This window comes from Echeneis naucrates, chromosome 1 (assembly GCF_900963305.1).
Source record: "Echeneis naucrates chromosome 1, fEcheNa1.1, whole genome shotgun sequence".
In the NCBI taxonomy this organism is placed as follows: domain Eukaryota; kingdom Metazoa; phylum Chordata; class Actinopteri; order Carangiformes; family Echeneidae; genus Echeneis; species Echeneis naucrates.
This window is the reverse complement of record NC_042511.1, coordinates 1,863,176-1,887,505: the sequence shown is the minus strand read 5'-3', so window position 1 is coordinate 1,887,505 and position 24,330 is coordinate 1,863,176. Positions and strand designations below refer to the sequence as shown.

At 44.5% G+C, this 24,330-nt stretch overlaps 1 protein-coding gene across 1 annotated transcript in view; it reads right to left on the bottom strand.

Moving 5' to 3' along the window:
• Positions 1-24,330, bottom strand: part of cacna1ab (calcium channel, voltage-dependent, P/Q type, alpha 1A subunit, b) — a 114,967-nt gene that overhangs the window by 23,541 nt on the left and 67,096 nt on the right. Inside the window, exons 17-40 of the mRNA XM_029502526.1 lie at positions 24,138-24,258; positions 23,951-24,018; positions 23,648-23,754; positions 22,099-22,252; positions 19,529-20,127; positions 18,890-19,197; positions 18,595-18,727; positions 18,328-18,457; positions 17,586-17,645; positions 17,382-17,488; positions 16,466-16,468; positions 12,638-12,649; positions 10,481-10,580; positions 9,846-10,006; positions 9,051-9,188; positions 8,091-8,292; positions 7,837-8,001; positions 7,610-7,720; positions 7,174-7,257; positions 3,311-3,427; positions 3,163-3,228; positions 2,496-2,593; positions 2,248-2,398; positions 1,622-1,749 (exon numbers count right to left, since the gene is read on the bottom strand). Of these exons, the coding sequence (XP_029358386.1) occupies positions 1,622-1,749; positions 2,248-2,398; positions 2,496-2,593; positions 3,163-3,228; positions 3,311-3,427; positions 7,174-7,257; positions 7,610-7,720; positions 7,837-8,001; positions 8,091-8,292; positions 9,051-9,188; positions 9,846-10,006; positions 10,481-10,580; positions 12,638-12,649; positions 16,466-16,468; positions 17,382-17,488; positions 17,586-17,645; positions 18,328-18,457; positions 18,595-18,727; positions 18,890-19,197; positions 19,529-20,127; positions 22,099-22,252; positions 23,648-23,754; positions 23,951-24,018; positions 24,138-24,258 (3,323 nt within the window). The remainder of the gene's footprint in view (positions 1-1,621; positions 1,750-2,247; positions 2,399-2,495; positions 2,594-3,162; positions 3,229-3,310; positions 3,428-7,173; positions 7,258-7,609; positions 7,721-7,836; positions 8,002-8,090; positions 8,293-9,050; positions 9,189-9,845; positions 10,007-10,480; positions 10,581-12,637; positions 12,650-16,465; positions 16,469-17,381; positions 17,489-17,585; positions 17,646-18,327; positions 18,458-18,594; positions 18,728-18,889; positions 19,198-19,528; positions 20,128-22,098; positions 22,253-23,647; positions 23,755-23,950; positions 24,019-24,137; positions 24,259-24,330) is intronic.

Sequence of the window (24,330 nt, the reverse complement as noted above, 5' to 3'; positions counted from 1 at the left end):
CAAGAGCTGCAAAAGCAGTAATGTCACGATTTTTTCCTTTTTTTTTTTTTTTTTTTTTTCAGAAAATATGTGCTAGTTGTCGTAGCTTGGTGTGCAAGGAACAGCATGTGCGTTGCCCCTCAGCACTGTTGTGTGCATGCTCTATGACGAGCTTGTAACAGGCCTATCAAACATTCTGATGCCTTAAATCCTTAAAGCCTCCATGTGTAGGGTTTAAATATTTTTTGGTGCTCATCTGCATGTGGGGGCTTTAAGATTTAAGATGGTGGTGGTTTACAGACGTGCATCATCAGCAGAAACTGGCTGCGTCTCTTGGACCTCGATGATGCACGGCTGGAGAACACCGGCCTTTGCCAACAGCTAAGAACGTCAGCGTGGCGACAATATTTCGGCCCGAGCCGTGTCTGCGTACGTCTCTCTGCTGCAGCAACCCCCCCGCCCCCCCTCCATCCCCCCACCCCCCCATTCCCTGAAACAAAACCCAAACTCAAACAAGAACAATGCACATTGCTCCACCATTTTTTTTTTCTGTCCAGGCAAAAAATCAGACAGCAAGCAGAAACAAAACTGGAGCCCAGACTCTGATGTTTACATCATACTGAATCCAAAGTGAACAGATCAGTGTCATTTCCCCAGCGTTCAGTCAGAAGACAATAGCGAGTGCAGTGCACCACCTCATGCTTCACACACCGCTACTGGTGTGTGTGTGTGTGTGTGAGTGTGAGTGCGTACAAGAGTGGTGAGTGTGTGTGCGTGTGCATTGTCCCAAACATTCGCATTGTCATGTCAGAATGCATATACAAGAGCAACAACCCCAAAAGAAAATGATTCAATGGTGAAATGAGACTAAAACAACTGAAAAAATGCAACAAACCCAAACGGAAAACGTCAAACCAAATTAAATCATAATAAAAATAATAATTAAAAAAAAGTTGAAATTGGAAAGAATTAGTTTTAAAAGTGATAAAGAGCGACATTCATTCCAGTCTCTTAAAGGCGAGCAGGTTGCGTTTAAGTTTGTGCTTTAGGGGTTTGGTCCAAACCTTGCAGGCCACCCTATGTGGGCATTTCTTGCCAAGGCCCAGAGGAGGGGAGATAACTCTCAATAAACTGTACATATCCTTATAATGTATGCGCCCGCTGCAAGAAAAATACAAGGAGGGAAGGTTAGGAGAGGAAACACACAGGTCACACAGAAAGAGAGAGAGAGGAAGAAGTGAGGATAAGATGACCAAGAAGAAAGAGAGGAGGCAGAAAAGGAGAGAACATTTATTAACACCGAGAAATAAGAGTGAGACACACTCACACACTTCTTACAGAGAGGGGGAGAGTTACATTCATCTCAGCTTGGCAAAGAAAGAGAGAGAGAGAGACGGAAGGAAAGAAAACTCTTTTCTCAGGCAGGCCAAGCTTTAGCCGAGCTGCTTCTAACTTCTGTCATCACGCCATGCGCTTCCTGTTTCGTCGTTACGCGTGTCGGACAGAGCGGGAGAGAAAGTCAGGGGTTAAGGGTCATTTTACATTCAGCAGTTAACGTGTGCGGACACAAGATTTAAAATAGAAGCATCAGTCACAGTGTGTTTCTGCCTTTGTGTGACGTGTGTGCGCTCGTTCCACTCACCAGGCGGCGGGGTCGTACTCGGCCCAAATCCTTACGTACTCGTCCAGGTGATGCGGCCCCAGGATCGAAGAGTCCCTGGTCAGGTACTCAAAGTTGTCCATGATGACGGCCACAAACAGGTTCAGCATCTGCAGCGAGGACGAGACAAACGTCAAGGTTCAAATGAAAACTGAGCACGGCGGATTTTCTTTTTGTTGCTTGTGTTACTTATAGTTTCTTGTATGCAAATGTTTGTTTCGAGACATGAAACATGAGACCTGAAGTTTCCCAGAAGAAAACGGGCCTTAAATGCATCACAGAAGCAGCTTAGTGAGCATTAAAAAATTTAAACTCATCTCTTCACTATCTATAATTCTGCACTTCTTTGGAACATCACATTTTAAAAACAAAAAAAAAAAAACAACTTGATTTAGATTTTTCTGAAAACATTTTCAGCTGCGGTTCTTCTATGAAAGGTGCAGTTTGAAGTTTTTTATTCTTAGTATTTTTATTAAGGGAATAAACAAGCAGGAGCTTAAAATGAAGCAGAAATGAGCTGCACTGAATGTGCCACAAAAAAAGTGAATAAATGACCGTTCTGGTGAGGTGAACTGATTAAAGGGATATTCTGCTTTTTTTTTCCTCACCAGGAAAGAGCAGAGGAAGATGAAGGAGACAAAGTAGGTGTAGGCGAAGGTGCTGCCACACTCGGGCTCCGTGTTGCCTGAAGCCGGATCACACTCTTTACCCCCCAGGCACGCCAACATGATCTCATGCCACGCCTCTCCTGTGGCGCTCCTGCGTGACGGGACGCACATAACATAAATCAATTATTGGAAAGAGAGAGAGAGAGAGCGAGGCATGGACGGAGAGGCAGAGCAGCTGGAGGACTGACCTGAACAGCAGCATGAGGGCCATGATGAAGGTTTGGAAGTTGTTGTGTTCGTTTATGGCACTTTCTCTCTCCTCATCTAACGCCAGGTTACCAAACAACTAAAACACAAAAACGGCAGGAAAAAAAGGCAATCATGCCGAAACACTTAAATACCAATTTCATGTTCTTCTGTCTCACGTCTATTTGATTCCAGCTTTTCTTACTTAATTAGATTAAGACATTCAATACGTAAAAAGAAGCTTTAAATTTAGTTTGTAAAGATGTTATTTTAATATTATGTTGGCTTTATCTTTGTGAGCTAACAACTAAATTAGCTAAGCTCAGGCAAGATAATGTAAACTAAGGTCAGGTAAAGTAATATGATTTAAGGGAAGATGAAGTTCAGCAATGTCAAATTCAATAAGATAACATCAACAAAATAAGATAAAAGAAGCTAAAATAAATACAGTAAAATATAAGATAATGATAGGTCAGATGAAAACATTAATGAGGGTAAACTATTGTAAATAAAGGATAGTTTGGCAGGGTAAAGTAAAACAGGATCAGCCAAGATAAGGTTGATGTTATGGGAATTTAGGATTCGGTTCTTTAATTGGCCCACAGTTAATTAAAAATTTGGGGATTGGTAAGTTTTATATGAAGTAAAAAAAAAATCCTCGGTGCTCACCTGCATGCCGATGATGGCGTAGATGAAGAAGAGCATGGCGATGAGCAGGCACACGTACGGCAGAGCCTGAAACAAACAGGAAGTATTTATCAGGGTCACTGAACGTCTTTGCCATGTGTGTGTGTGTGTGTGTGTCTGTTAGCCGTACCTTGAAGGACTGGACGAAGGTCCACAGCAGGATGCGGATGGTCTCTCCCTGTCTCAGCAGCTTGATGAGGCGAGCCGCCCTGAACAGTCTCAGGAAGCTCAGGTTGATGAAGTTGTTCTGCACGTGACAAAAGACGACAAAGTCACTTTCCAACGCACACATGACAATGCACAACCTCGCTCTACCAAACACAAAAAACAAACAAACAAACAAACAAAAAAAAAGAAAACAACAACAACCAAAAAAAAAAAAAGCAGAAGAAAAATAGGACCAAGAAGTAGAGAGAGAAAGAGAGAGAGAGGCGAGGGGGTTAACCTGAAACTTAACGGACTGAGGAGACAGAAATATAAATGAGAGAAAGACAAATAAAGAAAGAAGAAAATAAGAGAAATCATATTTCAAAGAGTCTAAAGGTCATCATCCAATCTGGTACAGCAGAATGCCTTTTTTTTTTTTTAAGAGAACCAAATGCACTGATATTTGGGAGGTGGGGAGGGAGGGGGGGGGCAAGCAGGCCACACAAGATGGAGCACAATGCACTGGGCCTGTCAACCACACACACACACACACACACACACACACACACACTTTTGGCAGGGAGAGCGTGGCTTTGAGTTGTCTGTCACACTGTCTTCCTTAAAATATTTCTAAAAATAAAAACTGACCTGAAGTTAAACTGACTCCACGAAGCACACGTCGTTAAAACGTGATCTTTTTTTTTTTATTCCCCAGACGTAGCCAAAGTGTTTTTTTACTGTCACTTTGAGAAACTGAATCCAAATGTGACCAGACTGCAGCATCTTGTGAAATCTACTGCGATGATCATTGAGTCTGGGTGCCTGCAGGGCCAAAAAACATCCACTAAGGCTTTTCGCTGCTCTTTCAAATACCCGTAAATCTTTAGAATAACAACAATAAGAAAAAAAAATCTAAGTCCAGGAGCTTTGTGGATTCTTTGGGTTCCTTTCAGTGTCACAGAGTGGACTCAGCCAGCCTCGACTCCCCGATGAGGCGTTCTGTGGTTGACAGGCGAGGCAGGAAGAGGAGCATGAGGAAGGGGGGGGGTCAGGGACTAGCGAGCAGCCTCAGGGCAGGCATGGCATGGCTCGGCTTGGCTCGGCTCGGCATGGCAGCATACTTTCTGAGGACAGAGCTCACCTACATGCAGAAGGTAGGGGCACACCACGGACTCTAAACCACACATTCCCTTTTCTAAGTTTGAAATCGAGTGTAATGAGCTGATTTGATGTCGTGATTTAACGAGGATGATCTGAAAATTTAAAGCTTTTTTTTCCTTTTTCTCATTAAACATGATCTGTGGAAGAAAGCAGCTAAATAATAAACTATCTGGGGGATGAAACTGTTGACAATTTTTGAAATAAAAAAATGTGAAACTGGAAACCTGCTAGATTTTTTATTTAGATTCTCACAAAAAAAAAAAAAAAAAAAAAAAAATCAGCCAATCGTAAGAAACCCTCTGATGGTCTCCTCCTCCTCTGATTGGCTGACTGACTTGAGAAGCTTACACTGAGATGATTTTTGGTTCTTAAAACTGCCGAAATATTTAGTTAAAATGGAAAACAGGAGAAGTGCAACATGTGGGACCTTTAAGATATTTATGAGGCTAATGCTAACGCTAATAATAACTTCTCTATGTCATCAAATACAAAGGTCATCATTCAGAAAAGCGCATGCATTGGGGTCAAAGGTTAAGATTAATTATGGGGGAGTGGGGGGGGTCAGGGGGTACACATGACCAATGAGGATGCAGCAGAAAGCTTTGATAGATAAATTACAAACCAACCAGATTCTACATGTGCGAAGATGTAGAAAGATGAATGGGGAGGAAGATTTTTAATTTTATATATTTTTTGTGGGGGGGAGGGGGGGGGCAAGTTGGACATTGTGAGTGGGTGAGACATTTTTTTGGTGGGGGTGGTGGGGGAGGTCGGTCGTATGTTTTATTGGGCAGGGGCATGGGGCGAACGCACACCATCACCATCATGATAATCATCATCATCATCATCACAGCACCACCACCACATGTCATGGCGCAGCACGGATGGAGAACACGATGAAGGATTTCATAGTGCATTTTGATTGGATGGATTTGAGTCAGAGGAGAAGGGGGTGGGGGAGTGGGGGGGGGGGCGTAGGGCGCCAACAAAGTAGAGAGGTTTAAAGAAAGCATGTAAAGAGATAGAAGAGGAAGACGGAATCATTATGGGCGTCGTTAAAAAGGTCAACTTCAGGTCAACAACAGATAGAACTGAACGCTTCAGCCCCTCTTTGACGCCAGCTCTGGTCGAAAACACGAAGAGGGTTAAGTCTCCCCACAACGCGACGTTACGTTTTGTTAATGTCTGTTTTCCTCTAAATGGGACCGTCATTTAAAACAACTGAAGAGGACATGAAACTAAAATATTTCATTTCCTTTTCAGCCACTGACACAGTTTAACGTTAACATCGGCCTGATTTCCTTCTGTGCGGATTAACCCCCAGTTTTTGTGTTATGCTTTAGAGTTGGCTGTAATTCCTGTACAATATGGCTCCCTTCACGCCAGATTGTGCCGTCCTGTGTTTCTTCTTCACTGTGGAAGTTGCTGGTAGCGACAATAGTACAATAGTGAGCCAACAAGTGCAAAGATCAAATGTACTCAATCAGCAGGTTGGCTGCTCGGAGTCTCCGGAGACGGCAGATAATCGATGGGATGTCTAAAATGATCAGTGCGGCGTTGAAAAGCTCACTGACGTCAGTTCATGTCACAGAGCGGCGGCGTTAATCAGCTCTGTGTTGGCTGGAGGGTGTCTGTAACCGTCTGAAAACGCTGAAAGGGTTTTGTAGTAATTAGCACCGTCGCTGCTGCTGCTGCTCTTGTTAGAGAGAATTAGAGGACTGAAACCTGGATCTGAAAAAATAACAACAGCTGGACAAACAAAGAGGGGCTGAAATCACTGCTGAAGAGTACCAACACTTACTTCTGTGATCATATTCAGCTTGGACTAACTGACAAACATGCATATATTAAAAAAAATAACCACATTAAAGTGTGATTGGTACAAAATGTCATTTAGTCCCAAATAAATAGTCCTTTTTTTTTTTACTCTGAATGTTTCATAGAACAATGAACACACACTGACATTTAAGCTAATGTTAGCTTCTGTTTATCTGCCTGTAACATTTCTAACCTGGAATGAAGTTCAGATGAAGTCTAAAAGATTCAAAACCACAACAAGAAAACTGAATAAGTGTAAAATTAAGTCAACGCTTTTAGTACCAATTTTCATGTCTGTATGCTAAATATGAAGCAAGATAGCTTAGCTTAGCGTACAGACTGAAAACAGCTGGCCTGGCTCTGTTTGGAGAGTTGAGAGTCAACCCACGGTGTGCGGTGACACTTTCAAGCCTCCATTTTGTAATATGGCCGTTGCCGCCATGTTTTCGGCCCGATCGTTTCCTTTTCTAGCTGTTTCATTTGTGCTTTCTTTGGTCTTGTTTTTTGACTTCACGGCTGAGTGACCGAAATGTTTGGCTGGATTTTGTTTCCTCATTAGAGCCAGACAAACTGTTTACCCCCAACAAGCCTTCATTTTCTGCCACACACCTGTGTGTGTGTGTGAAATTTACTAAAAGGAAAAATCAGCCTAAATCAGTTTTGTCATGTCACCTCAGTGGTTTTTAAAAAACTGATGACTGGAATTATTTCATTTGTTTGTGCTTGAACCTTTGCACTGGATATGTCCCTATAATAACACTACATAACTCCCAAAATTTGAATTCCCCAAAAGCAGACAATTTATTTTCATGCGCAAAATGATCCAATAAAACGTTGTTTGGTCCAAACCTCCAGAAAACAACTTACCCCTAACTCTGTCACTAAAATGTCTGTGATGCTTCCAAGGACGGAGACAAAGTCAAAAATGTTCCAGGCGTCTCTGAAGTAATTCTGTGGAGAAACAGAAGAAGTCCAGTGAGAAGAGGGAGTGACATCACAGGAAGCCAGGGCTGAATCCGGGGGTGGGGGCAGCTGTAGTTCAGGGACTCGGCCCCCTCCCTAAGGTGATGGTGTTGCTGTGGAGACAGGCTGGAAGGAGGTTGATGGCGTGACTGCGGTGCAACAACACGGGACGCTCTGGGTTTTTCAGGGACAGGAAGAACATGCTCCAGATCTGTCTACCAAAATAACTCCCTTTATGAATGAATAATAGGATGAAACACTGAAACATATAGACCGAGTCAACCCAGATCAGCAGAGTCTGGCTGTGACGTGATGTTTGTGGTTCTTGTTCCGGACTTACCAGAGGGCCAAAAGCGATGATCTTGAGGACCGATTCCATGAAGAAGAAGGTGGTGAAGACGATGTTGAGGTTCTTCAGGACGTTGTCGTACGTTATCGACGCGCCGTCGAACTGCAGGCACACAATCAAAACAAAAGGCGGCGAAGAGAAGAACAAAAGCAGGAAGCCTTTATTAAGTTGATGCTTCCAAATAAACATACGGATGTAGAAAAAAAAAAAAAATCTACCTTCATCATGAGGACGATGGTGTTGAGCGCGATCAGAGCCATGATGCTGTACTCGAAGGGCGGAGACACCACAAACTGCCACATGCGATACTGGAAGCTCAGTTTATTCTTCGGCATGTGGCGAGTCAGCGGTTTGGCGTTTATGGCGAAATCTATACAGGCTCTCTGCGGGAGGAGGAGGAAGAGGGCGAGAGTTGGACGCTCGGAAAAACCAAAACGAAAATTCACGCAGCCTCCCCGAAATCCCGGCTCACCTCATTCTTTTCTAAACTGTAATCCTCCATCATCTTGTCACCCTGTTCCTGGAAGGTGATGATGATCAGAGCCACAAAGATGTTTACGAAGAAGAAGGGGAAGACAACGAAGTACACCACGTAAAAGATGGACATTTCCATCCTGTAACCTGGGCTAGGGCCCTGATTCTCATAGGTGGAGTCCACTGAGTGCTTTAACACCCTGCGAGAGGAAGACAAAGAGAAATTTAATATCAACCCATTCTTGTACCAACATAAGGTGAAAATGAAAAAATGGGAACTTTGTTCTTGATGGTTTCATGTTCTTCAAATCCTTACACATCTGAACATCTTTGGTTCCAGCATTGAATTTAACCCCTTTGGATCCACACTAGGCTTTAGAAGTACCATGAGTTTTGTCTTATTCTGCAGATAAAAAGGCTGTAAACTATAATAATGAAAGAAATCTTCGACACAGAAAGCTGAACACACGTCATCTTTGGGGTGCTTCCAAATTTCTGACTTATCTGATCCGGAGTTTTGCTCATTTTTGAAGAGTAATCATTAAAAATTTGTTCCAAAGCCTCCCATGGTCCAAACACTCCCCACCCCTTATTTTGTCTCTCTCTCTCTTTAAAGAAAACGCTCTGATTGGCTGTGACATCACATACTGCAGCCAATAGAAGCCTCAGATGAAGAGACATGACTCTAGGCGTCAGTAACAAAACCGATGAAAAAAAAGAAGGGAGTTAAATAATCAGACTGATCCAAATATGGAGTAACTTCGTTCATGAGTTTAATAAATGAAGAAAGACTCAACCACGACCAGCTGATTCTCTAGTTTTAGAAGAAAAACACAGCTGAAAGATCAATAATGCTCTAAAGATGACGCAATTATCGAGGGTTGATTGTTATTGTGTTTGGTTAGTGGAGGCCATGATGCGGAGGAAAGGGCTGAGTTAGCACCGAGCTCCAACTTACTCCGGCCACCCCTCTCCAGTTGAGACAGTGAAGAGGGTGAGCAGGGCCCAAGCCACGTTGTCGTAGTGGAAATCATACTTCTTCCACTCCCGCTTCTGAGCTTTTACCTCATCTCTTTCATACACCAAATACTCGCCCCTGAAAGGACACACACGTGACAAACACAAAATCAAGCAGGAGCACAGCGCACAACCCACACCGACAAAATGAAAAGCTAGAATTAGACGTTTGAGGTTTGTTCTGCTTCTCATTGACTCCTCCAGGTGGCAGCATCTGTACAACTGATACAACCAGCCCACTGAGTCACTGCTAAACACTATTTTTTTAAATCAAAACTAAATAAACAAAAGCAATACTTCATCATGTCACATTATACAAGACAAAAGACAACACTTCTAGCACAGCAACAAACCGTTTAATGATGAAACATGAGAATCTTTTCCGAATTAGAATTTGAAGGAGAAACTGGAAAACGTAGAAGTCACAATGTAACGTGTTAACTTCAATATACAGCAAGGGTTAAAAAAAAAAAAAAAAAAAAAAAACTTCAAAGGTTTACTAATGTTTTTAAGTATCGCTCAATCTGCTGATTATTATATTTTCATTAATGAATTCACAATAAATAAGAATTTGTCAAATGCTTGGACATCATAACTTTGCAGAGTTGTCATGAAACTTCTTCTTGGGTTTGAGCAAAAGTCCAAACACAAAAAAAAAAAAAAAGATTGAAATGATTAAAATGAAATGCTTCAGATCCACTGCTGTGTGTGTGTGTGTGCACGTTTCTGAACCAACCTGCAGTCGCGCTCAAACTCTTTGGATTCGTCCGTGCAGTAGAAGAAACGACCTTTGAACAGCTGCACGGCCACAACAGCGAAGATGAACATGAAGAGCATGTAGACGATTAAGATGTTGAGCACGTTCTTCAGGGAGTTGACCACGCAGTCAAACACAGCCTGCAGGGAAGACAGAGACCTTCAGCGTCCAGGCTGATGAGGCGACAGGGAGAAACTCTCACTTCACGTTCTGCTTTGTTTTGCACAAAAATTGGAGCTTCAATTCAAAATGGCCGACTTTCTGCTGGCAACAGCGAGCTCACAGCAGCTGATGCTCAGGCACGTTTGTGATGTTGACTGATTTTTTAATTAGTGACACTTAGCTTAGCTTAATGACTGCCTACATTTCCCATAATTCTCCCAAACAACCTCCAGAGACAGTGTCATTTGTGTTTAATCAATCCCGATTAATCCCGACCACAAGTTTGTCTGCAGTAATGGATGTCACCATCAGCTTTGGCTTTCTGATCTACGTGAATGTGGCTAACTCTCTGCGATCTAATAGTTTCCCTTCAGAAACGTTTCCGCCTCATTTATGGTGTCAGAATCACCCGAGTGAGTCCAAACTTGTTTTAAGAAATAAAACGGGCCTACCTTTAACTTGGGGAGACGTTTGATGGTCTTTAGAGGACGCAGCACCCTCAGAACCCGAAGAGACTTGATGGTACTGATGTCTTTCCCCTTGCTGCTCCCCCTAGAGGTCAGCCAAGGAAGGAGAAGAGCGGCAGGAGAAAATTAGAGAGCGGATTGGAGGGACGAGGACGTGGGGACAATCCCAGTGGGGTCTTACCCAGCCCCCTTCTTTTTGTTATTATCATCAACCATACGTTTGAAAAAGGGTGGTGGTGGGAGGGGGGGGGGGGGGGTGCAGTGACGGGAATGTCCCAGAAGCTGAATTAATCCAAACAACACTTGCAGTACTCTGGTATAAAACTGTTCACAGCTCTTACAGTCTCTTCTTCTGCAGGAAAAAGAAACTGTGCGCGTCAAACATGAAACCGGTGGGAGTGAGAGCGATCAGTCGCCCGACCGTTCTGGTTTCATGGACATCGAGAAGCAGCACCATCGTCATCATCATCATCATCTTTTACTGTAGCCTTCACCGCCACACAATGCATTCACTCATTCCATATTGACAGGCATCTCTCGGCAGAGTGCCCAGCCAAACCTCTTTCTTTCTTTTTCAGTGACTCGCTGTCCGGTTCTTCGGGAAGAAATGGGAGTTTCAGATGTGGAGACATGAAGTGAGGGCTGTACGTGCAGCATTATGGCGTGATAATCCTGAATGTGCTACCACTGAAACCACACGTTTCACATAGCTTCCTTTCGTCAGACTTCCAAATTCCTCCGAGACGTCATTGTCCTTTTATCTCGGTCGGGAAACGGAGGCTATGCGAGACTCTTTGGACATGTGATGTCTCAGGACATCGCATGTTGTAACACAAACAAACAAACGAGAGTCGTACGAGCCATGAGAGAGCGAGCCAGTGGAGGGAAAGGCCGGAGGGCCGAACGTCAAACTGCTCAGGTCGTAGCGCGTTTTAATGCGGTCATTTCCTCTCCCAAGGCCATGAGCAAACACTCGGCTCGTGATTTGTGCGCCCATAAACCAATATCAGTGAGGAAAAATTGGGGTGTCAAGGGAGTAAATAGCCGAGTTGATCTTTACTATAAGTGGGAAAAAAAAAAAAGAAAAGAAAACATGGGCGCCTGCCAAGCCTGAGCAGAAGTGAGGTCGTCCATCAGGACTCACTCTTTAACTATGAACTCAGTCCCCGTGGCAGGAAACATAAGACAATTCAATTCGAGGCTGATTGATGGAGTCTGAGTCTCAGTTTGTGTGTCGGTGTGTGCGTGAGCGAGACTCGATCGATGATCAATAGGCCGTTCGCCTCTGAAGCCGAGCAGGACTGAGGTCTCTCTATCAGGGCGGCTCGGGAGTATTAGAGTAAAGCCCAGAGAGGCCATAGGTGCTCGGAATTAACATCCCTACACACTCACACACACATACACACAAGGACTCACACATTTCTACACACAACCACACGCTAACCTAAGAGCAACGGCAACTGCTCATCGAGTCCCGAGGTGGATGTTTGAGTGTTTGACGTTCAAAGATGACTGCCAGGCGTTTAGGACTAAAAGGCAGCACTTCCAAAATTTCCTTGTAGGGTGACACAAGAGAGTCGTGTTCGATTCCCGCGCAAGTAGAACCTTATGTCGTTTGTTATTTGACACAAATCTTTTCCGAAACATAACCAATCCGTGAAGGTAACTGCTGTAGGGAGGCATCAATTTGATAATTATCATATATAATATTGATTAGTCATGACATCGAACTCAAAGAGCCGTTTATTCTGACTAAACTATGACGGTTTTATCGTCCGTACCGATAGACGTAAGTTTCAATCCTACAGGGCACGACAGATTTAAAAAAAAAAAAAAAAAGACAGACTGCGGGCAAAGTAGCAATTTGATGCTAGCTTTTATAAAAAAAAATTCATATATCATGGAAGTGTTAAATTCCTTAAAATTGGAATTATTAATAACCATTTGAATAAAGCCGGACCCTCTGGAGGTCTTTCGATAGTTTCCAGTGGGCTGTTGACGAAACGGCGGGAAATGAGTGCGGACGACCAGAAGAACAAAGAAAGAAAGAGAGAGAAGCTAATTTGATCGGTGATGAAGAGCAGGGGGGGGGTTGGGAAGCAGAGGAAGAGGAGGAGGAAGAGGACAGAGGAAGAACTTTACCGGGTGGTGCTCCTGTTGAGTTTCACCGAAGGTGGAGACAGCGAGAGTCAGTGACAGCGACAGAGAGGAAGACAGAAGAAGAAGAAGAAGAAGAGGAGGAGGAGGAGGAGGAGGAGGAAGAGGAAGGTTGGGAAGGACAAACAGACAGAAAAACACAAAGACACACATTGATAGAGAGAGACCGACAAACACAGACACAAGACAAAAGAGAGGGGGGATTGGAAGAAACAGGAAAAAATACATCCATATGAGAGACAGACAAAGAAGGAAGGACAGCAAGACGGCCAAAGCTGCTTACAACCCCCCCAGCAAATATACACTCCTCAGCCCCTCCCTCACCCGTCTCCTGTTTCCATAACGACTGAGCGGGATGTCTCTTAGATTTGTTGTTAGATCGGATGAATCTTATACATGTTACGCACATTTCCCTTAAAAATCTGAAAATATTCATCTCATTTCTTTTATCTGCACTTCTTCACAAACTTTATTTTAGAGTCAGGTGATTAAATCACATCATCTGATTTAGACATTCACAGGTAATTTGTTATTCTTATTGTTCTATAAAGTTATTTCATTATCTTTGGCTGAAATAGCCTGGCTGATATTACAGTTCAGCAAATACAGTAAACCAACAAACATCTTAAATAATGAAACTTCATTTATATAATTTCAACCCCCTAAACTCAGCATTGTGCTATTTTATCACATATTGACCATATATATAGTTATATATACACCATATAACTATATTCCCAGGGGAGAGCTGCAGTCTGCAGGCCCTCCTGTGACTGCAGCTCCCTGGATGTGCAAACCTTCCTTCTGCTGCGCGACCAGCCCTGTGAAGAATTACCTCCACGGTCGGAAGAGGAAACTCGATTGCTGCATCCATTTACACCGATTCTTATCTTATCACACCGTAATGATCAATTAGAGCAGGCCTACGGCACAGATCGCCCTCATTAGATCTGCAGTCATCTAGCGTGATGTTTTATTTTATTTATCTTTTTTTTTTTATCAAAATCTCTTTTTCATGCACATCAGGGCCGGGCAGGGAGGGGAGGAAAGAGGGATCAGGTCTTTCCGAGAGGCCGGTTCCAGGTTTTCTTGACACACAGGTCGCACAACTCAGGGCAAGAAACCATGGATTTGTGTGTATCGTCCCATACACACACACCGTCGTTGGAACAGAAAAGGCATTCTTGCAGTGTACCGCGACCACCGCATGCATTTCTCAGTCACAAACATGTTTCATTCTGCATTTATCTGGAAGAAAAGGGAGAGTGGGGGAGGGGAGGCGATGCCAGAAGCGCAACTCGTCGTGTTTAAAACCCATAAAAGTGTGAAGCCATTGCACTCTGACCATGCTAAAAAATCCTCCGTACAATGTTTCTGCTTTTAAACAACGTCATGCGTCACAGAGGAACTTCACAGGGCTGTGTGTGTGTGTGTGTGTGTGTGTGTGTGTTCGTGAGGCCTTCGCCCCTTTAAGCAGAGGTGTGCTATAACTCAGCCCTGGAGCAGACGGTGGGGTGAAGAGGCGAAGGGAGATAGATGGAGGAGAAGGAGGAAGGTGGACGAAGAGGACAGAAATAAGAAATAAAAAAGAAGTTGGGGGGGGCTTCATACTGTGGAGGGCGCAGCAGTGAAGTGATTCTCTCCTTATCGCTCTTTGGTGGAACAATTCTTTTCTGTTTTACTTCCTTTTAAGGAATCTCTCTGGGAACTTTTAATTTGAAAACCAAGCCAAGCACCGCACATGTTATTTTTTATGGAAAAGCAAACTTAGCCAGGTTAGGGTTGTTATGTGTGAAGATTTAAGACAAAGTAACATTTGGCTTCACCTGTCTCCGGTTTGTTGACACCTTCCTCATCCTGTTGGTTCGCTTGATGTCGCTTTGTGTTCAGATTATTATTATTATTGGTTTATTATTTGGATGTCTGGATAATTTTGTTTTTCTTAAAAAAAAAAAAAAAAAACATAAACCATTTTTGGACAAGAACGTCGAGCTGAGCAGCCACGCGGGAATGTCGAACTATTCGAAAATTTGAAAAATCACCAAAATTTTTTATGTTTTCTGAGGTAATTAATTTAATTCATCTGGTCCTCACCAACAACACACATGCTGGTGAAAAGATCAGAGATCTGTTTCTTATTGTTAAGCCTGTTAGCATCTGGTTCATTCTCAACGTCAACAAATTCATCTTAAAAACTTTCAGTTGTGCGATTGAAAACGGGAACTATCGCGAATTCTGCTCAGTTTGTAAAATAAGTACAAGTGGGCTTTTGATTTGAGCACCACCGACGGGGGGCTTCGTCACGTTCATTAAATTCAAATCACAAGATCATCTTTTGACACAAAAAACAATTTAAACTTGTGCAAAAGCAAATCCAAGCATCTGTTTGCGCCTCTTGTTCCTTCAGTCTGAGCACACCGCGACGGCAGCTACGAGAACGCATTGAACCGCCTGGCTTGGGCTCCAAATATCATTAACATCTGAGCGATGCGTCCGCTGCATCACAGGTTGTGTTCAGGTTCGTGCACTGACCGTCCACAGAGCTGAGGAGGATGCACGCACCAGCCTCTTTATTCTCTCTCATTCTTCTTTTATTATTTTATTTCATCTTTTTCCAAATCACATACACTCAGCCTCGCTCAGGTGGTTAGATCATACATATTGAACTGATATGTATTTATTTGTATACTACCTCGGCATATTAACCAATCATTCCACCCAATACAGCCTACCACAGCATGCCTAGCCCCCCCATTCAGTCTGTCTTCCCCGGGTCGTGCAGAGGAAGGAGAGTTAAATACCTGTGGCCTCCGGGACCTTTAACATGGTGAGCGTGTGTGTTTGTATGTTTGGTGTGTGTGAGGGTAAAAGAGAAAGACATCGGGTGGAGGGGGGGGGCAGGGACGAGGCGATGAGCGCTGTGTCGGCGTTCCTCCCTGCGGCGAACGGGTAGCCTGGGCTCTTAAAGGGTTAAAGGTGTCTGGGGCGCCCTCACCCCCACGGACCAACTGTCCAGGACCTCCAGGGGGAGGATGAGGAGTCAGGAGGGCGACAGGATGGAGGGCTTTAATGGGTGTTGGGGGGGGGTCAGTGAGTTTGGTGGAGTTTGAGCGGTTAAACTCAGACGAGGGTGATTCGACTGGAGACGAAAGCAAGCAAGAGAGAGCGATGGGTGACACTTGTTCCCAACATACAGCCCAGAAGTTCAAGAAAAAAACAAAATATTGAGAACGCACATTTGGTCCAGAGGTTATTGTTCTCCTTCTGGGTGAAAGGTCGAATTCTGGAGGGTAAACTTGATTAGACCTGACCTGGTACGGCCAGCACGGTCCAGGACAAACTGCACCGTTTTACTGATGAGGCTAAAGTCCAGCCTTTAAGCATCACGCAGGTCCAACATTGCCCAACTCTGGGCTGAAGAGACAAATCAATCAGCTTTTATTTTGGTGTGAGTGTGCGTCATTGAAAAATAATCGTAGACTGGAGTTGCCAAACATTAGCATGTTCCCGTTGTCATTGGGAGAAGCTGTTGTAAATTTTCCTTTGGTTTCTTCTGGTTTTATTAAGATGGCTGTATGTTAGGATTAAGGCGGTCTTGGGGGAAGGGTGAGTTGGGGAAATCCAGTAGATGTGAACTCTGTAATGATAGAAAAGGGGAAGGTGCTGTAATGAAAAGGAGGTGAAGGCATCAGCAAGGACCAAAGCTGTAGGGGACCTAAAGGGTGTGTTGTGGGGTGGGGGGCGCAAAAGGCAAAGGTTAGGGAGATCAAAGTCTGGGCTTTAGATGCAAGAAAAGAGGAAGGGATGACTCACGGCCTGGTTGGTGGAAATATCAGAGCGGCATGGATTGGCAAATACGGGACACAAGGGAAGAGGAGCGAGGAAGATTGGGAGGAGAGAATGTTGATAAAGAGCAGGTGGTGCTTTGTAGTTCATTAGATCAGACAGTGGGGGCGTGAATTATGGGATAGTAGTTTTTTTCATGTTAGGTCAGAGGGTGGATGCAGTGTGACTACACTCTAAAAACTCATTCTGTTTGACATTTCACAGCTGCACACCGTGAAAGGATAAAACCACCCCGTTAGCTGTACGTTTGTGGATATAATTGTCCCAAAGGAGTTCCTCAGGAAACCCGCTGAGGTCCCCCCAAAAAGATCGAAGCAGCATGAGAACCCAAAATGTTCTCAGCTGGCCTTTTCTTTTTCTTTTTTTTTTTAGAGTGTAGCTCAGAGGTGACAGGGTTAGGTTGGAGATAAGGATGTTAGGTGGTTGCCCTGGTGATGATGATGATGATGGTGATGGTGAAACGTAGAGAAAGACCTGCTGATACAAAGTCACGTGATCATGACCAATGAGGAACTGGAGATGGACGTGAAGAGAAGTTGGACTCCGGGGAGGAATGAGATCACAAGATGATGACAAGACCACAGATAAGAGAAAAAGGATAAACAACGAGGTAGAGAGAGGAGAAGCAAGGGAAAGGAGGAAGTCGTGAAAAGAAAGAAACAGATTGAAAGCAAATCAGGAACAGAGTGAGAGTGAGACTGACAGAAAATAGAAGAGCCAGATCAGTATTTCCTGTTGTATCGGACGCACAAGGTCGGGTGATAAGGGTCTTTCTGTGGATGTTTCTGTGCGTATGCTCACGTGTGTGTGTGTGTGTTGGGTATGATGAAGACAAAAGTGGAGGGTGAGGAGGGGTGAGGGGGTGAGGATGGGGGGCACTTACGTGAAGGCGAAGGCCACCAGAGCACCACTAACCACTATAAAGTCCAGAATGTTCCACAAGTCGCGAAAGTAGGAGCCCTGGTGGAGAAACAAGCCCAGCACGACCATCTGGAAGACACGGAGCATGCTCAGTACGGCGTAAAGCAAACACACACACACACAAATACACTTCTCAGACCACACACACAAAGCGATACTCTGGTACCTTGATCAACATTTCAAACGTGAAGACGCCTGTGAAAACGTAGTCAAAATAGCGCAGCACCTGCAGAGCAACACAACACAGTGCGAGATATAATTATCACAGCAGAGGGGGGATTAGCAGAGATAAACAATCAGAAACCATCCAGAGTCTAATCCTCATTCTAATCTTAATCCTGTTTCCCTTTTACACACCTTCTTACAAACGTTTATTTAAGTTCTAAATAGTAGAATGAAATAATCACCTTTTTTGTGTAGGACCCACAAAATGCTATTTGCAAAACAAAACATATTAAAAATCATACGCAAATTGAGTGATTCATAAAATTTTACTCAGATTCAGCAGCTTTCATTTTATTTTAAACATGACAGCTAACACTAAAAACCTGGAGGAGAGAGGAGACCTGATGAGTCATAGTGAGGTGTTTCATTTCACTAATTATTCAGAACCAGCACAACCTCCTCTGATTATATACGTTCATTCGATACGCTCTGTAACGTCTCCTCGCTGAGGTCAGAAGCAGACAGGACTGATCCAGAGACACTGTGACATCACCCACCGGAGCCAATAGGAGCGTCCGATGTGGAGACGTGACTCTAGGCGTCACTATCAAAGATGGAGGGGAAAATATCACGTTTCCCCTTAAAGCCATCACAGAAAATAGTATTCTAAAGGCAACGAGATTTTTGGAAACACTTCTTCGGTCCAAATGTGAAGATGTGTGTACAAACGCGTGATGTCTCACGTTGTTTCGCGGGGAGTCGGGCCACACTGGGTCCTCTGCTGCCAGAGCGATGCTGCTCATGGCGATGACAGACAGGATGCTGAACTCGAAATACTTCAGAGTCAGGATGTAGTGGCAGCACTTCCGAAACCTGGAGCAAACATGCACACATGGGAATGTTGACACACTAAACACCAGGAGAGAAAAGTGCTCATATTGGATGAGCAGGAAATTTTCTTTTCTGACCTTGTTTCATCAGAAAAGTTTCACACACACGCTCAGACTTACGGGTTGGTGGTGGACATTATGAAGCAGGAGCTGTAGGGGGGCATCGGTTTGGGACCGTCGTCATCTCCTCCCTCATCTTCCTCCTCCTTCTTCTCCTCGCTTTTCTTCTGGTCTGTGTTGGCGTTCTTGTTCACTGAGGGAAAACAAAATAGAGGAAACAAAAAGGAGGAAGAGGAGGAAGGGACGGACAGGAAACACGTGAAACACATCCAGCGGCAGTGAAGAATCCTGCCAATGCTCCTCTTTCAGGGAGTTTTGATTTGTTTTCGCTCCCTCCCTTCCTCGAGATGCTCACCTTGCAGGATGGCGTTGGTGGAGGGGTAGGGGTAGACCGGGGGCATGTCTATGGTTGTGTAGTTGGGCTTGACCATGCTGGTCAGGATCAGGCTGTCCATGCTGTGCAGCAGGGTGTGGGTGTCGGCGTCACGGCAGTTCAGCAGGTTGTTGACGTGGTCCGGGTGATCTGGGTGATCCGGTGGGAGGGCGTAAGGGTGCTCATGAGCGCTCGCCAGCTTGCTGTTGTTGCGGAAGTTGTCAAGGTCCTCGTTGTACTGCTGTATAGGTCGGGTGGTGGAGAGGCTGGGACCGGTGCTGTGGTGCTCCCTGACAGATGAGGAGGAATCGGTGGAAGGAGAGAAAAACAAGAATGAAACGAGAAACAGGGATCACAAAATGAGCACCAGCTTTGCTATTAGTGGTGCTGAAGTCCTCTGATTTGATTGAGGTCTGGCCCAGACCAGACCAACAGCACACAGACAGACTCATCAGGACTGTCTTTCTCCTGCCTCTAAAAGCCACAATCAGCCCCTCTGAGGTCATTATGGGGTGTCAGATGTTTTTCCTGATCCAAAGACAAACTGAACTGGCTATTAATGCTCGTCAGGTTGTAATTTGAAACTCACAAGTGAAGAAAATAAATGCTTTGTTCACTCACTTTCTGGTGCGATGCCCTTTGCTCCTCTCCTGGTTGCTGTGACGATGCCGTCTCGACTTCCGTCCCTCCCTGTCCTCGCCTTTATCCCCCTCAGCCTCCGTCCCCTTGGATCTGTGTCTTCGGCCCTCCTCCCCCTCCTTGGCTGCCCTGCGGTGCTGCCTTGACCTCCTGTGCTCGTTGCTCCCCTCTCCTGCTTCGCTGCGGTGTGGGGAGGCGCTGCGAGTCTCCTTGCCCTCCCTGTTGCGGTGCCGGTGGCCTCGGTGACTCCTGTGGTTATGCTTCTCTTCTCCCTGCTGGGCTTCCACGCCAGCCTCTATGTTCCCCAGAGAAGTGCAGCTCAGTCCGTGCTGCACGCTGGTCTCCGCCAGCTCGCCACCGGTCAGCTCGATGGCCTTCTGATGGTGGCGGTGGTGGTAGTGGTAGTGGTGGTTGGCTCGGCGGTAGTGGTCGATGTCCTGGTGGCGGTACTCCTGCTCCAAAGGCAGCGAACCAGGTTGGGTCTTGTTGGTGTTGTTGTTGCGGTTGTCCTGTGGGTTTACCACCAGCGGCCGGTCCATGTGCGTCTTCACATCCCCACGGCCTTTCCGTGGATAGGACACCTGAGGGCGCGTAAACGGGAAGCAGTGGATGCTGTCACAATTGCAGATATACTTCAAAGCCTTTGGCCGACCAAAGCACATATTTTCTTGTTGAGATCTAATTCTTCACTAAGCCTACATTTTTTTAAAGTGCCCCCATTTCCTGAAAAAACAGGATGATCCAGAACAGAGTTCACTGTTTCTCAAAACTTGGATCAATAAATTCCCAAAAATCTGAAGGGCTCCTTATTGTGTGCATTACAGTAAATCAGGTCCGTTAGTTTGCACTTCAGACTTTGGACAAACCTTCTCTTTTATTAATTTAAAGTATAGCTGCAGTAAAGTAAAGCTGCAATTTGATTGAAGATCAAAATGTTATAAGTTTAAATAAAAGAAAATGATAAAAAAAAAAGAATGAACTTTCAAAGGAACTGATGATAAGGTAGTTTCAGCTGTCGACTGAGGCATCAGTCGGTTGTGAGTTTCAACATGGAGAGCAAATGAAGGGAAAGCACTTCACCAGCTTTGGTCCAATGATCCTTATTTCACGTTACATCTTATCTGCCTTTACATGGTTTTGGGTTGTAGCAGCAGTTTGCCTCTAAGCTGGCACATCAGATGTAGTCCAGGGAAACTTTAACCTTTGTCACAGCAGTTTGTACCAAACCCCAATAAACCTGGAGGTTGCAGCAGCAGCATAATCTCCCTCCCCTGAGCCACAGATACACACAGTTCAGCAAACAGTCCACCATTTCTGGATTCTGCATAAACAATTTAAGAACCACAAAATGGTGAAAAAGCTCCAGCTGAGTGCACAGTTTGCTGAGCCATATCCAGTCGACTCCTGATCATTGGCTTTATTTTTAAAAAGGGCGTTAAACTTCACCCCGTTCCAGTTTTGAGTCCGCTTCCCTCTTTGGGTACAGCTCTGCATGCCCCACTTTATAATGCATCACTCCAAAGCATGCAGCTTCAAGCCATCCGACATACTGTAGCACCGGCTAGCGCAATAATAACACTCACAAACTTAAAGGGACATTACACCCGAGAATGAAAAGGTTTGCGTGGTAGTCCAGTGATTCCACCGTGGATCGCTGCAGGTTGCATGCACGTGGGTCAAAATGGAGAAACCCATCAGTGATGTCACAGCGGAAAGTAAAAAAGCATCAAATCTTGTTCTTGCCGACATCATTGGGTGTTTTTTAAACCCATAAAAACCAGACGAGGGCAGAGAGAGTAGCATCCGCACTATCTGCAGAAAAAGACTGATCTGACACTCAGCTGTCATTAAAACCGTTGGAAAGATAAAACTTTGGCTTTTATTTTAACTCTATTTAACTTTAGAAACTGTTAACGGTCCTCAGCATGTTGCCAAATGTGCCAAAATTTGCCAACCAAATTCAATAATTTACTTTTAAGTCAAACTTTTGAGCTCCAAAAGTTTTATCTCATGTTTCTCTCTGTTTCTGAGGCTGAGGAATAAAGGCTTAGTTTTTCAGTGCTGAGGCCTCAGCAGTGAATGGGTTAAAATAAACGGTTTGAGGAAAACTCTGGAAACAAGGCAAACAAAGGAATGCACAAAAAACACTTTATGTGAACTTTCCGAAAAAAGCTCGACCCCGTTCATCTCCGTTTATGCCGGGAGAAGGAGGAACATTTTCACAAATCTCCGTCAAACCTTTGGAAACCCAGAATAAACGATTTCCTCCAACTTTGCATCAACTCCTGAAGAACGTCAAGTCCATTTTCTGGTGACACCAAAGTGCAACATATTTTCGGGGCGAAGCGTCTCTGTTCATTTACAGCTTTTTTTTTAAATAAACTTCTAAGAGTTGTTCAAAATGATTTCAGGCATAAGCTTGTGAAGACGTAATGTTCCTTTAAGTGGTTAAAATAACCAATAATGTCAAAACCACAAACACCATGTAAGTCAGGAGCAGACTGGATATATGTGTGTATATGTGTTGGGGTTTTTTTAGGGGGGGTCCTCACCTCCTCTCCCTCCCCTCCCACCTTCCAGTCATCCTGCTCTAGCTCGTTGTAGAGCGCTTCGCGGCTCGTCATCAGGTTCTGACGGCGGATCTCGCTCGTTCTCTGCTCCCACACCGACTTGTTGCCCTTGGTGTGGTTCTTCTGCTGCTCCTTCCTGTTCGGGGGTTATAAGGACGGACAGGAGGGAGTCAGAAGGTAGGAGGATTAACATTTTGAGGAAGGTGTGATTTGGGCGTACGATGGATGATGAATGAGGGAGGGACAGAAAAAAAAGATGTGAGTTTGAGCTGTTAGCAGTAACAAGTCCAGTACAAATAAGAATAAATCATTTGTGGTAAAGAACAAGCAGGATCAGTCTGTTTGAGCGTAGGAGAAGATTATGTATCGTTGCTTCCTCCTGATGGGATGCAGTAAACGATAATGTCGCCAACAACAAATATAGTTTGTCACCTAATTGTTTTAAGACAATGGCATCTGGAGTGGAGGGAACTGTTATCAGTTATCAGTCTGTATTGTTAAAACACAACTTGGCTTCCATGACATTCAGACATCACACCCAGTAAATGAGTGACACGTTGGTGTCTAATTAAGGGGCATCACTGCAGCACAAAACCAGCAGCTTTTCATGTCAGCGTCAAAGGCGGGGCTCGCAGCAGCATCTGAAGAGTCCGGTGACTTCTAAAGGAGCAGCAGAGCAGGTTTTTATATTTTTCATTCTTTTCTTTCAGCCGGTCGGTGTTTGATGTGTCCTATTGTCAGCGTTTCTACTGCCGGGAGCAGATTTTACAGACCGTCCTCCTTTCGCTCTTCCTCACTTCACAAAGCCTCGAATCTGTTCCTTTCACTCTCAGAACAATCGCTTAATCATGTTTGAGAGGACGAGAATGGGCCGAGTGCGACGGAGTGTGTGTGTCTGTGTGTGCATGAATGCCTGCCAATCATGTTGAATGTTAGCACGATGAGATATGGAGGGGAAACAGTGTTGTAGTCTGTGTGTGTGTTTATAATTATACAAAATGATGTGTGTTTGCTGGCACTTCTATCTTTCTGAGGACCACCTTGATTTTTAGGACAGATGGAGCATCATCTGGTCGCCACCTGTAGTTTCAAGGAGCAGCTCTGCTGATGGGGGCGGAGCCAGCAGGTAAAAAAAAAAAAGATCAATTTCAATTAAAATGTTCATATTTAAATTGTTGATTTGTTAATTACTCTGACTTCATTTGGAAGATGCGATGAAGAAGAAGAGCTCTTCTCTTTGGTATGACATATTTCTCATTCACCTCCTGCGTTCTGTGTTTAATGCTGCAGGTCAGACGAGAAAGTGAAAATGTCCTAAATAAAACACACAACTCTGCGGATGTTGGACTGATCTGCTCCTCCAAACTGGCAGCTGATCTGAATCGACTTGAATGACCCCTTTAATTTAAATCCGCCTTAAATTAACACGTTCCAGAATTTGTGATGTCAGAGAGTCCTCACAAAGATGCAAGTGGATGATTTTGTGTACCGGTATTTGCGTATTTGTGTTTGTCTTTGTGCGTGCACTCACGCAGCAATCGACAGGTTGGCCGCTGACAGCGGGCTGACCTCCGCCACCTCCTTGGCCTTCTGCAGTGCTGTCTTTTGATTGGCCGCCTCTTCTTGTTCCTCCTCATCCTATTGGACAAGAACGGGATATAAAATTCAGAACAAAGAAATAAAGTGGCATTTTTAAATCAGATCGTCGTGCTAATCGAATTTAATTCTGACTTTGTGGCAGTTGCTCGTCAAAACTAATGCTCGATGTCTTTTTACATATTTTTCTCAGAACAAATGGGGGAATTTATTGAATCTTCCTGGCCTGATCCTGTACCTTGGTGAGTTCCTGGGCATTGGCCAGATTGTCAACAGCGATGGCCAAGAAGACGTTAAGCAGAGTGTCTGTGGTGGCAGACGTTAAGTAGAATTGGACGATAAAATCCAAAAACACAGCTGGAGCAAGAAGAACTTAAATGGAAAGGAAAGCGGGAAAAAGGACAGTAGGTGTGCAGGCAGGATACAGTTTCCAAAGAGGGTGAGGACAATGAAGAAGATGGAGAAGACCATCCCTTTGTCGTTCACCCCTCCCTGGGACTCGATGCCGTCGTACATCACCATGTTCCAGTCCTCTCCGGTCAGGATCTGCAGAGAAAAACAAATGTCAGAAATCTTTGTGACATCACCCGCTGGAGCCAATGAGAGCGTCCTGCATCT